General features: G+C 36.9%; 1 protein-coding gene across 3 annotated transcripts; it reads left to right on the top strand.

The window, feature by feature from the left end:
- Positions 1 to 2328: 2328 nt before the first annotated feature.
- Positions 2329 to 7657, top strand: LOC149806075 (uncharacterized). 3 transcript variants are annotated; one of them, XM_089950951.1, is made up of 3 exons: positions 2329 to 2750; positions 3775 to 3958; positions 4690 to 7657. In XM_089950951.1, exons 2-3 carry the CDS (start codon positions 3922 to 3924, stop codon positions 6762 to 6764), a joined length of 2112 nt encoding a protein of 703 aa, XP_089807077.1. In that variant the 5' UTR covers positions 2329 to 2750; positions 3775 to 3921; the 3' UTR covers positions 6765 to 7657. The 3 variants fall into 3 exon arrangements, with proteins under 3 accessions (XP_089807077.1, XP_089807076.1, XP_089807078.1); XM_089950952.1 differs by having other exon boundaries at positions 2333 to 2750; positions 3775 to 3889; XM_089950950.1 differs by lacking the exon at positions 3775 to 3958 and having other exon boundaries at positions 2330 to 2750.
- The last annotated feature ends 10014 nt before the right edge of the window (positions 7658 to 17671 follow it).

Below are 17671 nucleotides of genomic sequence, written 5' to 3'. Positions count from 1 at the left end.
CAAACAATTCATCTATTTCTTACTCAGAGTCTACAGTCGTGTTCAGTATAATTCGATCGGAATTATTTATTTAAACAATAAATTAAAATTATTTTGGAATTACAGAGAACTCACTCAAAGATATTCTGAATTACATTCTTGTGGAATACCAGGATGTTCAAGGCTCTTGGTAATTCATAACATTCAAGATTATTCGTACATCAGGATACTCAAGATTATTCGTACATCAGGATACTCAAGATTATTAGTATATCAGGATACTCAAGATTATTAGTATATCAGGATACTCAAGATTATTAGTATATCAGGATAGTAAAGACTATTAGATTTCATTCAGAACATTCTACACTTTTGGACCTATGATAGGTCATTTAGAGTTATTTGGGATTCAATTCACAATACACTAAATGTCTCTTAAATTTTCACTCTGTAATTTACATGAATAAATTGGTTGGCGATTTTACTAAACTTGTTGGTTTTGCTTCATATTTTGACCTATCTGCCTCAAGTCCTTTTTCCCTCTCGCAAAGACTAGACTGTCCTTCTGTTGAGTAAGCCATTTTTAAAGCACGAGACTTTGCCTGGGAAATGAACCCCAAACTGTTAACTGACCCAATCAGAGCTCAAGATTATCTAACCACCATTATTATTGCACGCTTGACCAGGTTTGGAAATTTTACATTCCCGCTTTTCTTGATATACCGTTTCAACTTATGACCAGTATTTCAGCAAGTACAAACCATGCTTCTGCAACAGTTCAACCCTTGGCGTTTCCATAAACAAAACCCATTTTTCACATCTTCCAGTTTCGTCTGACATAGTTATCAAATATACTTTATTAATAATCAATTAAGTCCGAAATCAGAGGCACTAAAGAGCTTGCATTGTTAAACAACCAATAAATTTAACGTGGTTCAAGATCGCATATATCCGTTTAAAATTGCTATATGTTACAATGATATCTGATAAATCAACTGTTAAAATAAGCCAGCCTTTGAAGAGTAAAATCAGGGTTATCAGGTTAGAATATATTTTATCGGCGGGAACGAGTGATGTTTTATATTCTTATTAGGGATTGGCAATTTATATCAGACAAAAATAACCTATTGAACCGTTTGTCTGTCTGTATGCCACTGTCTGAAGCTTTGGAAGTGAGATAGAATGTACTAGATAGGTACCTAGGTTGCATTCCCAATTTATCTGAATATACAACCATTACAAACTATCGGTATCTGTCAAATCTCTCAGTAGGCAGTGGAATTTTATTTTGAAAACTTGAACATTTTCGCCCGAAAAAAATATATTTCGGTTTCATAGGGTTTGTAAATTTTGACTTTGTTCTGACTAGAATGAGAGTAATGTAGGATAACATAACAAACGGAACGAAAAGAAATAAGGCGATAATAAATGAAAAAAGGAAGAACTGAAAGATAGATAAGTACATTGAAATATATATATATATATATATATATATATATATATATATATATATATATATATATATATATATAAATGAGTTAAAATAGCAGCCTCTCTCTCTCTCTCTCTCTCTCAGAATGTCTAAAACTGCTTTATACATAATATATTAGCCATCATGTATTCCATACATGCATTATGTAAACCAAATTAATTTCAGATATATGTACGTAGAAATCAACGGAGAAGTGGGCAGTTTTCGCGCGGTTTCTAGCAGGTAAAACTCCAGTAGCTCTGTATGTAAGGTATATTAACGTCACATCACTTACTAATAGATTAATTGCTCGTAAGATAAGCGTCCAAGCACTGAACTTAGTCACTACACAAATAAAGCTAATTTTCCAGACGAGCGGCAAAATAAGATTTTCAGGATCTGATTTAAGCCAACCTCGCTCTAAGGTCAAACGGGTAATATTCCATGAAAGACAATACTCACGTTTTTTTCCCCACATAAGATTTATTCTTTTAATTTTTTTATATAGCTAAGAATGTTGCATCTGCGTTATTTTCATGACGCATTTACTCCTGATTCATAGCTGTTTCGTAGCCCGCTCGATTTTAATAGATGTATACTTTTGCTAATTATATTGAAACCGATTCCATCTGCTTGCAATTTAAATATATTGATGCCACTTTCACTTCTACGGATGCCTTTCTAACTATTTTAAGAAACATGCACTTTAATTGTGCATATAACTGTATTTCACTGTGCGGAGTGAACTATGTCATCTCTTTCCAGGCTTAATTTTTTTAAAAGCGGGAGAGGCAGAATCGCAAAAACGGAATTATGTACTTATCGCCGAGCGGAAAACACGTGTTTTAGTAACTAGTAATTGTATCGTGTATACACTGCCTTATCATTTGATTGCTCTGCTTACTATCCACTCTATCTAATACGCAGGTCACGGTTTGTCGGCAAGGTAGTTTAAGGGTGTCTTAAATTTGTACCTTTCTGCTAAGTTTTTATTAGGTGGAGGGTCGCGATGAACGTGATAGATCCATCCATAATACGCCAGCAGAGCTGGGTTTATGCGTGAAGCAGATGGAGGCGTGCTGTATGCCAATACATTCGGTACTTGTGTGTTGGAGTGAGTCGAGGGATGCGCAATACAAACATCCGTTACTTCATGCTGGTGAAAAAGATGTGACTAAATGTTGAGCTCTTTGTGCTTCTGAATTAGGATACAAATCTTGAATAATGATTTCGTGGATCATATTTGTGTATTTCCTGTGCTATTCAGAATTAGTGGAAACGCAAGCATTTTGTCCTCTGGGTAAGTAGATATACACTTGAATAGGGACATGCGTGTATGTCTCTCCGTCTCGTATTACTCGTTTGTAACATTTACTTTTTTTAATAAAATATGTGTAGAACGTGACATCCTTGTTGTGTGCAAAGCAATATTGCACAGATAACGATAGTTTACTTTGTTGTGAGAAAGTAAATAATCACAAATTTGATCATGTTTTATTGTTGGGTTTTTTGTTGTTGTGATACGTGGTATTTGTATTTACGTCCCAGTGCATCTTGGGAATTTTCAAGAGATTTAAAGTGAAAAGTGTTCTTTGTATTGATTTTGGGTCGCGTTCTATATTGCATGACATGAAGCACTAATATTCGGCTTGGAAAGGCTTACTGGTGAATCCAACAAAGGTGAATTATGAAAAAAACCATGCAAGTGTGAAATTATTAGTTTCATGATGTGTGTTCATTAGTGGATTAGAAGAAATTTGTTGCAGTATTATTTACTCGCTTAAGAACCTTTCAGTTGACAGGGACTGTTGTCTTGAGGTTACTGGAAACAATGGAATCATGGACTGTCAAAGCCCGACTCACGCAGAAGTTGTTTGATTAACTCGCCAGTGAGACTCGCTGTGCGTAACCTACCTACCTACATACATACCTACAATGGCATTGTCCAGAATTGCATTTAATAAATTCACAATAGTTCTAGAATAATATTTAAGTCCAATAAGCACTTTGTTATTCCAATGAAAAATCATGTCTTCTCTCAAATTATAACTAAACACTACATTAAACGCGACAGGAACATATAAAATAAGAATCTAAAATAGGAATGAATTAACTGCTCAGTTTTCTCCTTATATACATGCATACCAGCCCAAGAGGCAAAAGGTATAAATTTATTTCCATCTGGTTTTCTGATTTCAATTTGTTAAAATTCGTTTCAGAGCTAAATACAGGTTCACTAATTGAACACAAAGCACTTGTGTCACAAATTTGTTTTTCCAACAAATACTGAACTAAAACATTTTTAATTTTCTCTTTTAACATAGATGATTTCTAAAAGCGGCCGGCAAGCCCCGACAACCCATTTTGTAAACACTTCATCCATTCGAACTGGAACCTCTCCACCCTGGATAACATTGTGAAACGTCCCGAGATGACATGGTGAAACTTTGTTTCTCAATGTGAAATGTGAAATGAAAATACCAAGGACTAAGGAAATTCAGAAACAAAGTGAATTGAAATTTCAAAACAATTTTCATTTCTCTGAAATATTTCTGAAATTAGTATAATAATGCTCCGACATCTTGATTATTGTCACTATATATCATATAGAAATTCAAATTGTCGTAACGTCGTCCTTTTTACACATGTTTTCCTTGAAAGGTTCAGAGTCTGTAATTAAAGTTAATACTAAGTTGTATCTGAGTAATTATAACCCCCCTCCCCCAAAACAACATTCTTTCTCAATATACCATATCAATAAGTAATCGTGGTAATTTCTAGTGCGGGATAGGTGAATTCTACCTGTAAATCACTCACTTCTACTCTTCTAAGAACTCTAATGACTGAAAATTCCCTGAAAGTGAGACCTGTCAAGCCTTGTTAGTTAAACTTTGACATTTAGACGTAAGTAAAGTAGTGATAATTGTGTTGCACAATGTTCTTGCTATAATGACTATTTTGGTGTTATATTAAAACTGTTACGAGGACGACAATGGTAACAATAATTTGTATTTGGTAGTGTTTATTGTGGAGATTGCTTGTCGTTTCGTCATTAGTTGAAGTGGCGGTGTTATGATAGTGATAGTTGTTGTCATTGTTGTGGTTGTTGCTGTTGTTGTGATTGTGGTAATTGTTGTTGATGCAGTATCATTACGCCCAATATTCTTCACCGTCGTCGTTATAGAAGTAATAGTTCTTATTGCTCTTATCACTAATGATTAATGATATTTCTTTTGCAGATTTTCCCTGCAATATACCACAAGAATATTCGGACAGAATAAGACGATGTTTAGATGTACTTCCGATGATACCACCGCCACCACCACCGCTAATTCTACCGCCATATTACACACAGACCCCCTATTCAAATGTTACGCAATCAACCACCTCTTTGCAAACTACGGTCAGTATATCTAAAGTAACCGTGGAATCAACAATTAATGACAAACTACCCTCAATATCCACCGACATGCAAACACAATCATCAGAGCCACGATCTACAGCTGTAACATTATCATCTATAATGACGGATTTACAAACGTCGGCAAGTAATGTAACTAGAACGGCCACAGAATTTCCAACTACAGGTAAAACATTTTCTGTATCACCCATTGAAACAACAACAGCCAGTAAGGTATCTACAACGGCCACAGAACTAACCTTTTCAGGCCAGATCTATTCTACAGCATCTACTGAAAAAACTGCAGCCAGTAATGTATCTACAACAGCCACTGAGCAAACACTTACAAGTAAAATATTTTCTACAGGACCCAGAAAAACAACAACAGCCAGTAACTTAGCTACAACGGCCAAAGAACCACCGACTACAGATAAAACATTTTCTGCAATACCCAATGAAGTAACTACAGCCAGTAAATTATCTTCAACGGCCAAAGAACTTCCAACTACAGATAAATCATATTCTACAGCATTCACTGAAAAACCTACAGTCAGTAACTTATCAACAACGATATACACTGAAGCAACTAAAGCAATTAACTTATCTACTATGGCAACAGAATTTCCAACCAGTGGTAAAACATTCTCTACTGCATCCACTGAAAAAACTACAGCCAGTAACTTATCTACAGCAGCCACAGAACTAACCTTTTCAGACCAAACATCCTCTATAGCATCCACTGAAACAACTACAGCCAGCATCTTATCTACAATTGCCACAGAACTATCAACCCGGGATAAAACATTTTCTTCAGCATCCACTCAAACAACTACTGCAAGTAACTTATCTACAACAGCCACAGAACAAACACTTACAAGTAAAATATTTTCTGCAGGACCCACAGAAACAAGTACAGTCAGTAACTTATTTACAACGGCCAAAGAACCACCAACAGTTAAAACATTTTCTTCAGGACCCACTGAGACAAAAACAGTCAGTACCTTATATACAACGGCCACACATCTGTCAACTACAGGTAAAATATTTTCTACACCATCAGCTGAAATAACTACAGCCAGTAACGTATCTACAACGGCCACAAAACTACAAATTACACGCAAAACAGTTTCTACAGCATCCACTGAAGCAACTACAGCAAGTAACCTTTCAAGTAGAGCTGAAACAATCACTGTAGTATCTGCTGAATCTGAAACAACCAAAACAAATTTTAACAAAGAAAGCAAATCGTCGATAATGACAGCAAAATCACTAGTTACATATATCAAAATCTCCCCTGCAGCACAAAAAACCCCAAATCCTTTATCATCCGAACCGACACAATTACGCACTGGAGTTAAAACGCTAACTTGGACAAACAAAGAGCAAAGAACAATTTCCGGAAAAGTAACGTCGATGACCACAAAACCTCAAATTATGTCTCGTCTCTTGCCTTCGCCGACAGCTGCATTACCAACTAAACAACCGTCTTCCACAACAACTCCCACCACGTCTTCCAGGAAGTTTATAAATAAAACAGGCACCATCAGTCGAACGCTATCTACTGTAAAAACGACTCCAAAATATTCAGTCTCCACCAAGTCTGGGGTACGTACGAGTCGAAACACAACCACGAAAGCATCTGTAAAGACATCGCGACCTTCTAGAACCTCTTTTACCGCTACATCAACAAAATCTGCTCGGAAAACATTTTCTACCCATACGGCGACAAAGGCTACCACCAAAAGACAATCGTTCACAACTAAGTATTCAACTGAAGACGATGATAGCGATGAAAAGGAGGAGGAACATAAAATGGATAGGGATGACAACAGTGATCTCGATGGAAAGGAGAAGGAACATAAAATGGATAGGAATGACAACAGTGATCTCGATGGAAAGGACAAGGAAGATTAAATGCATGGGATGATTACCAAGAAGATTGGGACTATGATTAAATGTGTTATTCGAGGCAAAATGCTAAAGAATCAGAAAATAATTCCCTGATTGAGGTCATATCGATGATACTAATTATGAAAATAAAAGTGAATAGTAAAAAGAGTGGTGGGGCTTTGCAGACGATTAAAATGTGCCCTTTCTACTGATCTATTGAATCTCTTTAGAGAACATCTTTTGAAATGAAATATTGTGTCATTGGGACTTAAACAATGAAACGTCCTGAAACCGGACATGTGCAACTGGGCTGATAAATCACATAGTTTCATCACATCGAGAATATTCTAATACTAATTCAATCTCTCCATACCAGACACCTCTATAAAACGGCTATATATTTGGTCTAATCATTGTCTGTGGCCAGGAAGTTTTACTAGTTATGAATTTATTAAATTTGATACAGTGGAGAGTTTATAGTCTATTTATACTAAGTGGTTTTCTTGGATTACACGGTGTTCTCGACACTATAAAGAGTATGACGCAGTATCATTGTCCTCTCGAGAGTTGTAAGAAACTGGGATACACTCAATGTCAAGATAAAAACATGGAACATTGTCTAATAATGCTCGTGTCAGAAGACACATAAAACATAATAGAAATGGTTTCACTAGTTGCAAGCAACATATTTGTGCAGCTCTTGCTTATATAAATTTAAGGGACTACCACAAAATTGAGAGCAGGAAAGATTTATCTTTAGAATGAAGTTACAGCGATCTGTCTTCCAATTTATATAATCCCGTAATAAGAACAACTCTTTTCATTTGCCGTTGTTATTGATACTCCAAATTCAGAGTGAACGTTATATGTTTTAACCACATTAACATCACTATATTCAATTCACCAGATTAATATTAGTACAATTTGTTTGTTATGCACTTTTGACCCCCATCGCCAAGGAAATTGGGAAGGGATATAGCATTGTATCCATTCGCTTGTGTGTTTGTTTGTCATTTGTTCTTTATTCATTACGTTGCTCGCATCCTGGACTCTATTTCTCCCACGCTCATGAAATGAAGCATGTAGAAGCAAAGGCATGATAGTAACTCAGGCGTGCCAAAACTAGGCCACTCTGACCTAATTAGCACGTTTGAATAATTTATATATGTTCGATTGCGTGTTCGTGATAAGCTGAAATACCTTAGACGCTTTTTCACCTACAAGGATGAAAACTGGAACCTGGATCCATCTCAGCAAAAGTAACTCAACCAAACCAAAACCAGGCCGTTTGATTGTTTTCCCTCGGTATCTTGAAGCCTTTTCCACCTACACTCATGAACAGTGTTTGTGTGTGTGTGTGTGTGTGTGTGTGTGTGTGTGTGTGTGTGTGTGTGTGTGTCTGAGTGTGTGTGTTTGCAACTCTAGAAGTAAAATTAAACCACACAAAAGTAGGTTACTGTTAACTTAATATCACGCTTGACTGACTTACCTGTACCAGTCTGTATAGTGACGGTTACTCAAAATATCCTCTTGTTGGCAGGGATCGTGTTTACCAGTAAAACTCATTGTTACTCATTCTTACAAGACCTAAATCAAATCCACTGCATAACACATACAATTTCAATTCCTAAATCTTGCATCTTACTCTTCTTTCAATATGGAAGATTTGTTTCACCTTGAAACGAAAATCTATCTTTTCCTTCCAGCATACGTATCAAAATCGTTAAACATTCATACTTTCTTTTTCCGGGGCCCCAAGTGGCCGAGTGGTCCAAAGCGCTCTGTTACGGATCACTGCCATCTCACCTCTGTCTGCGTGGGTTCGAGTCTCGGATTCGGCTAATGTGGGTATGTGAGAAAGCTTGCCAGTAGCTTCTCGTGGGTCAGTGGTTCTTTCCGTGGTTTTTCACGGTTCTTCCTCCACCATTAATACTGTCTGCCATGTATAGCCAATCGTGTGCTTAAAAATGGTGTTAAACCCCACAACAATATCTTTCTTTTGCCACACACATGACCATTTTCATTTGGTATAAAGCTTGGCAGCGATATGTATCGTTTTCTATGTGAAGTTGACACGATTGGACACTACTATGAACATTAATGATATACAAATTCCATTTTGTTCTCGAAGAAAGTTACATAGATTGCATGGTCCAATATGCAAGCTAACAAGTTCTGGCCTCGTAGCCACTGACCAATGTTTGGTTCATCTGGCCTCAAGGTCAAGGGATGGTAATGTATGGAAATTCGTGCGCTGTTTAGTCCGTTGTGCTTCTTTATTACCAGACTAAATTTCTAATGCGATTTGGATCAAACATGGAATAAAGTCATGTGTCATGATATCATAATGATCTCGGAATTTTGTAATAATGAATATCGATCTAGATGATTATGATCTCACAGCCATTCGATTGGTTAAGCATTTTACCACTCTAGAAATTAATTTTGTTTTGGTACACGAACCTGCGGTCAGCTGTTAGGAAAGCCGCGTAAGCGTTATCAGGTCACTAGGGCCTGTAATTTGGTCTGTGACATAGAGCATGCACCTTGCACATATGACAACTCAAACTTCTGTTATTGCCGTCTTGTGCGTAATAAACATTTCTTAAGAAAGTGAGAATGATTATCTTCCTCTGGCAGAAAAAGGTCTGTTGTAAGCGAAAATAGTTGAATAATTTTACCGTATTTCAAACAAAGCAGCAAAATATGAAAAACTTCGAAATCACCTCAAATTTCGAGAGCGGAGCGGGCGCAATTACATATCAATTTGTGTTGACGTAAAAACAAATTATTCAGAAACGAAAATGTAATTATAACACCTGAGGATTTTCTATTCCAGTGGATGCATATATATATATATATATATATATATATATATATATATATATATATATATATATATATATAGTTGAGAATCGATCGGCAAAACTAAATAGCAGAAAAGAGCAAAACTCAGCAAGTTTTGTAAAATTCAACAAATATTGTTTTTCCCTGAACAAAATAGTGAAACTTTAAAGAGAACTTAGATAATTGTAAATTGAGTCACAAATGCTCATAAAAGGTCTATCACAAAGTAAAAATGTGTGAAGCTCCAAATGAATGCCCAGTGGTAGTCCAGATAAATTCCGATATTGAAAGTGTTGATGTGAATGTAATCTCGAACGCGCTAATATGACAATAGCTTGAAATGTGGTGATGCGGTTAGACTTTTTTGATGCATCACAATAACATAATCCAAAATATCCTTGTTTGATTTCACCATAATTCCAAATTTATGTTTTAGTCCAAGAATATTAATGAGCACTTTATGATTCCAAACAATAATAATATTTGAATTTAACATTCCTGCCAAATTAAAAACTGAACACAAAAATAAGACTCATTCTACTTCAGATGTAAGGCAAGAATTTTTCAATTTTACGTAAACAAAATTATATACCCCACTACCTCACTTACGTCGTAATTACTATTTCCCGAAAATAATAGGAAACTTCCATTCTCGAAGTGTCCAAGGTCAGATTCAGGCTGTATCTTTAACTATAGTTCGATCAAACAGGTTTACCATTAATACTGATATGAATATTTAATCCAAAACCATAGAAAAATATTTACCTATGTATTTTGTTGTTTACAAAATAAATTTCACTTGCCAGGTGTACTATTTACTTGATTTTGAACGAAGGTAAAGTACAAAATTCAGATATATTTAACATAAAATTGTTCAGAAATTCTAAGACGCGCAGGTAATGATTGTTTTCTTCGTGAAATACAAGCGTTCACATTACTTCTTAATAGGACAAGATTTTTGTCTGCAAAACTATGTTATCGGAAAGAAAGCTTGATGAAACTCTTGCATTAACTGCATGGGTGTGACTACCGTTAACAGTTGTTTGTATTTTTGTTTAGACAAAATAATGGCAAATTATGATGAATGTATTCTTATTTAAATGATGACGTCATCCGCGGACGATTTCTCACACAACGATTTTATACACAAATGAAGGCAGATGATGGCAGTTAATGATATATAATCATTTTACACAAACAATTATGGCAAGCTCAAACAAGTTACGTTCCCTCCCAGCATTCAGGTTTAGATAACGCGAGTTACATCCTTTACCTGCTAACCTATTTTATATGTACAATAGTTACCACGCCACCTGCATTGTATTTTATGCAATTAATATATGCAAATTTCGGTAACTAAACCATAGCAACATAGCCCAGTACCTACTTAGAACTTGAATTCTCACTTAGGAGACATAGAAATGTCTGTTTTGCTAACCTTACTTTTTCTATTTCTAATGGTTATCTCGAATCTGTTGTTTCAGTCATCGAGTCCACGCGCTAGGATCTAAAAAGAAATGGAGCTATGAAATCCATCAACAACAGCATTAATATAACAAAACAAATAACAAATACACTCATAACTCAATGTAAGGTCTTTCAAACTTTGATAACAGGATACAAAATATTTTTACACACACACACACACACACACACACACACACACAGCAACTTGATACTAGACACAAATGAAAAAAAACAACAATGACCACACAAACCCCAAACTCTCACAAGTGCAAATGTAAACTTTTGTTCTTAACCAGATTAGCCCCCTCATCAGACCACTGCTATTCCAAAAGGATTCCCATGTAGCGTATCATTTCACTAGTGATAGCAACAGTTGCCATATTTCCAGGACAGAAGATATAAATTTCCAAGAAATTCGTGAATTAGAAATTGTCTGATGTCGCTACACACCTCGTTGGAACGGTACCCTGTATGCACATACATATTGTAGGTTTGTTAAATAGTATATCGTACCTTTGCCTACCACAGAATGTTTTCCAAATTAGAACTGAGGAATGTTCAAATATACCCGTATACAATATATTAATAATCTATTCTTAATTTCATGTAATTTCCATTGATTAAATGTTATGATACAGTAATAATATCAAATGTCTTAATGCTTTTATTTTTTCACGGGTAGAACTTGTGTACATAGGGTCGACAGATCACACCATTACCCTCATTAACATGTTCGTCCTAATTTGCTGTACATGTACATGTATTTGGAAAAACAAAAGCACGTGGATCAAACTGATCAGTTCGCAATACTTTCAACATATTACAATTATAACTTTTTTCATCTTTTTCATTTCCTTGCATAAGAACGCCATATATAGCTAGATTCTACTTAGATAATTTGTTCAGATTTTCGTAAAAGAGTATGAAACCTTATGACTTTGTTTTGCAGTGAGAAGCAATAATAATATTGATGAATACCGAGTTATGAATCTGCTAAGTAGAATGCAAGGATGCAGGGTATTTTGATTTAAGTGTAAACAAATGGGTGAGAAAAATAATGTATATCAGTGTTTGCACCAGGAAATCCCAGTCGCAGAGTTGCTTCAGTCTCGTGGGGAGACAAATAATGTAACCCATCGACTGTGATTTACTTGTTTCGGTCCAAAGCCCGAACATGAAAATGCTGTTTCCACGTACACGGCTCATGAAAATGGCTCAGTTAAGTTCGCTCAAGATAACGAAAGCACGCCGTCTTGAATCTGTGTAATATTAAATTACAACACGAAGAATAAACTGACAACATGTGAAATACGAGCAGAAATTTAATCATTCCAAAAATAAATTTCCTTTAAATGCCAGTGCTGACAAATTATTTCGAAACCAGTATGGAAATGACTTGGGAAGGAAAGATTTTATAGCCGTACGAATGTCAGGTGGCCAACCCATAGATATGACGGCAATACATGACAAAGGTAGGGTCTCAGTAGCTGAAATGTAAGCCAATTTAGCAAATATATGACTCATCAAATACACACACATGCGCGCAAACAAACACACACAAATATATATATATATATATATATATATATATATATATATATATATATATATATATATATACGCTTAACACTAGTAGAAAAAGCCTTTACTTCATTCGGAGAATTAACAAAAGGCAATTGTACGGTATAAGTGGAGACCTCTATTTTCAAACAAGCAATAGCAGAAGAATGTCAACAATACACATAATGGGAATTCCTATATAAATACCCTTGGAAGTGACAGTTACCAGATTTTAAAATAATTACAACAAGATAGTAGAAAGAGCGAAAATGCAGAAATACAAAGGATACTATGTGCAAACAGGTGTCCGTATTTTCGAAATTGCGAAGGAAAATTGAATACAAACAAACAAAAGTGAAGCTCAGGACTGCATAACACAATATAAAAGAAACAATTTACCGGTTTGATATTTACATGCCAAAATAAATAAAATGTTGAAACATAAACACATAAAATTTCAAAATTACGAAACAAATTCGAGCCCTCATAGCAGAGGGCATATGTCTCCAAACTGGAAGGGGGAAAGAAATGCTGCCAGATATATATATATATATATATATATATATATATATATATATATATATATATATATATATATATATATATATATATGAGTAGAATGTAACAAGAGTCTTTAAATGATTTCCGTTTAACCTAGAGAAGTATTTAAATTTTCAGTCCCTTGAAAACGTTCAAAGAATCCGACAGGTACTGTCTTTTTAGAGCATATATTTTGCACTCTGCTAGTCAAACGAACAAATTCTAAATAAATCACGATCATCTCTATCTCTGTCACCCTTCCTCCCTTTCTCACAAACACACGCACACAGACACATAAAACTGACATTTTTACTTAAAGAATGAGACGATGCGTATTTAATTCCTTTATACAGCCTACATATGCGCATCGAAACAATACTGTCCGAATCAATAGAGTAATTCTCGAACAACGATATCATTCTATTGTGAAATACTTAACATTCATGTTCGACCGTAAGTAGTAGATGGGGGGTGGGGGGTGACCAATTTTTGTTGTGTGGGTATCAAGGCCCTATTTTTAAACATGCGGCTAAAAATATGCTATTTTAGCCAAGTGACCTTGACTCTTTAACTATCCAAATAGTCCATCCGAGGCTTGTATGTAAGCCTGGTTGGAGCACTGGGGATTATTGGGGCACTGGAAAAATTATTCGTTACGGCAAATTACTGTCACTTGTATACATCGTGATGTTTTCACACTCTGGTCCAGTCTGAGCTCAGAGGAAAATTGCTGACACTGGTTGCTATCCATCCTGACCTCAGTGAAAAATTACTCGTCCCGGTTACTGCCCATGGAAAATTACTTTCACGTATATGCAGAGTTATTTTCTCACACTCTGGTCCATTCTGAGCTCAATGAAAATTACTGGGCAGTATCACTTGAAATTGTGAACAACAGGTGGTCTGTATTGTACTTGTCTGTTAAGGCAATTGGCAAGACTTTAAATCTAGAATTTTACACAAACTGCACGTGAACAGTTATCACAGTACAGCCAGACAGATAAGACTTAAAGGCGTATTTACTAAACAGAGGACCACTCCGGTGGCCTAGTGGTTAGAGCTTCAGCCTCGAATGCAGGAGGTCGTGGGTTCAATCCCCGGCCGAGTCATGCCAAAGACTTACAAAAATGGTACTAAGATCTGCCTCGCTTGGCGCTCAGCATAAAGAGATTAGTGTTAGGGATGGTCGGCCTGGTGTCAGAATAACGGGACTGGGTGGGATATCATGTTACATCACTATAAACTAACACACTGCAGACATCCTAGCGATATAACTGAAAAATTGTTCAAGCTACGTTAAAAATCCAAATCACACACACACACACACACACACACACACACCAAAACAGAGAAATCAAGCCTGCGCTATAATGGAAACAGGTTTGGCTGACCTTAGGAAACCCGCGAAGTGTCGGCTTAGCGAGTCATAGGGATCTGATGCATTGCAGGGGCAATGTCTAAGTATGCGTCTAATTGTAATTCCGCAATTCGTTGAGATTATAAAAAATTCGTTACTGATATACTGAAATCTTTTATGTCAACTGACTAGTGATCTGTAATTAAATCGTTGTTGTAATAAGAACAATGTGTGATTCTGCGCTTGCCATGGAATCTCATACAACTAAATTAGTTCTACAGCGATTATATGCAATTAAGAAATATATCTCAGTAGGTGACTCTGTCAGACAGCAGCTACAAAAGTATCATGTGGAATTTACGGAAGGTAAAGAACAGTTATTTAAACCAGTCCCAAAAGCCACTAAAGATCATCTTCCGTCGTTGGAACAAACCACTAAATCAACTGGAAAGATAGCAAATGAACCAGAAAATCCAAACAGATTCTCCGAGATCGTCCAGCTCAAACGTCAGGATGTTATATTCGCGATTACCGATTTATATCGCCATCTACGAAGATTGACTTGATGAAGTTAGTCGATGTTTGCTTAGAAGGATGTCCCCAAAAGCAATTCCGATTTCAACACAATTAGACACGAAAGCCATCGAAGTTGTTCTTGATAAGGGTATTGACATTGTTGGTGATCTTGCTGGTAAACAGTGCTGAATTAAACCCTGTGGAGGCCCTGAGGCAGTCGATTTCTTGGGGCCCCCCTCGCAAAATATCTACTAATACGTTCTATAAATAGTATTTTGATCCGTTGTCGCGAGCCCCCTAGACCAGTGCTTTCTCTGTCTATTTGGTAATCTGGCACAGCTGGGAAAGCATTCTTGGCGATCAAAGACAGACTCGCACGATTATTACGACGAAAATCACAGACAGTAAAACTGTCCATCACCGAAGTGATGCCAGCAGTGTCAGTAAAATAGTACATCAAGCCACAAATAAGCAGTTGAAATAATTAACTATGGGGCTGTCTCTGACAAAACAAGCCGCAGACGGCAAAACTAATAGTGGCTAGTGGTCTGGCTATTCGTCGTCGGTGATAATTGGCGTTAGACCATCGCTATAGACTGCAGCGAATATAATAGAAATGTTCAAGCGTGTGTCTGATCCAGCAAAGACGAGTCAGTACATGTTTATCAGTATTATTCTTATGAAACACGAGAACCAGACCAACGTGGACTAATCGAACTACAAGTCCTAGCTACATTAAGGTATTTCTTGCAAGCCTAGGCATTTATTGAAGTTCGTGGTAAACTTGTAAAAAAATGATGATACCGCATACGCTGAAAATGAACGATGTGGATTCGTTAACAACGGTATTATTGCGTTGTTCAACAGTGCAAGATATATAATTGATGGTAGAGTAATCGAAGCATGCCTCGATAACCTTGATGCTGCTACGACAATTATCGGATGGCCCATAAAAGCGATGAATGTTCACAGTCCGCCGGTCCTTCAATGATGATCGCGAATGACATTACTACCAAACCAGACGATATGCTGTATGTCATGATATAATTAACATAGACTAGCGCCCTTTATCCACATCCAGCTGAACTAATACCTCCACTCGCCACTGCTTTTGCGACGCTACAGAGTGCCAATCCAGAATTCAACTTACGGTTCGCAGCACGATGATCTCAGGTTAACGCCGATGGTAGATTGTTGTGGGTAATACCACTGTCACATATCTTCGGATTCAGTAGAAACGTTAAAAAAGTTATCATCGGAGCTAAACATACGGTTGCACTGGTTCGAAGGCCAGAGACAACGATGCCATTTGACCTCCTGGATTTGGTGGGGGTGGTGCTGGTAAAGTAATGCTAACGAAGCAGACATTATGGATGCCAACGATGACTCCGTCAGTGGCAGAAGAAGCACGGCTTTTTTATCTTTGATAGATAGTGGTGGTAAATCAACTTTGTCGTGGCTGACAATGACAACAGACACAGTTACATGCACAGAAGAAACATTTTCATGGCAGATTGCATGAAAGCAGGGATATCAGCACCACGACATATACTCGCTGCATTACAGCGTTCCACCAGGTATAATGACTAGATTGCAAATCCAATGGTGTTAGATTGATTAGCAGCATTTACGATTTCCCTGAGGATAAATTGACATCACGAACCATACTAAGATAAGACATAATACAGAAGGTAGCAAGGGCATGCCATAATCTGAAAAGACTTTTTGGGTGTGATCAGAATGTCGAATCTGCACTGCAGATATCTCAGCGGGATTTCTAGACGTTGTATCCGATTTATTAGATGTCGTTGGAAGACCTCGATTGGCTCAAACAATCAGTCGTTGACGTACACGTGGGAACTACTCCTGGTTACATACCTGCTGATGGTTACAGAGCAATCGCTGTTATTATGTCAGATAAAATAATGTTCCTTGATTGAAGGCGTTGGTGACCGAATGCGTGTCGTTGATGGGCACGTTGAAAACATGTAAATATTAATAAGATAATTCATGATATTATAATGTTATATCATCACGTCAACGTTACTCTGACACTTATGCAGTAAGCACCAAAGACGTATTCTGCGGAAAATAATATCTCTAAAATCAGTATCATTGCAAGGCCCAAACAAATTATAGCTGACTGAACGTCTGCTCAAACAATACGATGACGCCAAGAAATCAAAAACTGGCGTGCGACTTGATCTTACCTCGAATGAAATCAGCGACACAGCAATACCGGTGGCATATCTCCACTTCTATTGGCTTTATCAGATTTGATTGACGCTACAGGTTCAGCTGTTGCAAAAGCTTCTGTACTCGGTGTCGTTGGAACAGCTGTCGGCATGGTACTGAATAAAACAATAAGACACGGAATAAAGATATCAAGAAATGGACCCGGTCTAAGATTACTAAGAACGTGCTAAGGTCATGGCCTGTTACTGCCTGGGGCACTTTGTTAAAGCTCAGAATGTCCAGTTTTGATGTACTTGATGATGCTCCTCAATTAAGCATGCAAAACTTCAGAGATGTTTTCATACGCGATCATTTGCCGGAAAATCCGAACCGCGCTAAAATGGGTTTCATTAATATCGATGGCCTTTCTCCTCCGGGTCTCATTGGATTTCATATGCTGTCGACCCAC

The sequence above is a fragment of the Sinohyriopsis cumingii genome, chromosome 2 (genome assembly GCF_028554795.1).
Source record: "Sinohyriopsis cumingii isolate HCF-2022 chromosome 2, ASM2855479v2, whole genome shotgun sequence".
NCBI classification, from domain to species: Eukaryota; Metazoa; Mollusca; class Bivalvia; order Unionida; family Unionidae; genus Sinohyriopsis; species Sinohyriopsis cumingii.
The sequence above is the reverse complement of the archived record's forward strand: the minus strand, read 5'-3'. Positions and strand labels throughout refer to the sequence as shown.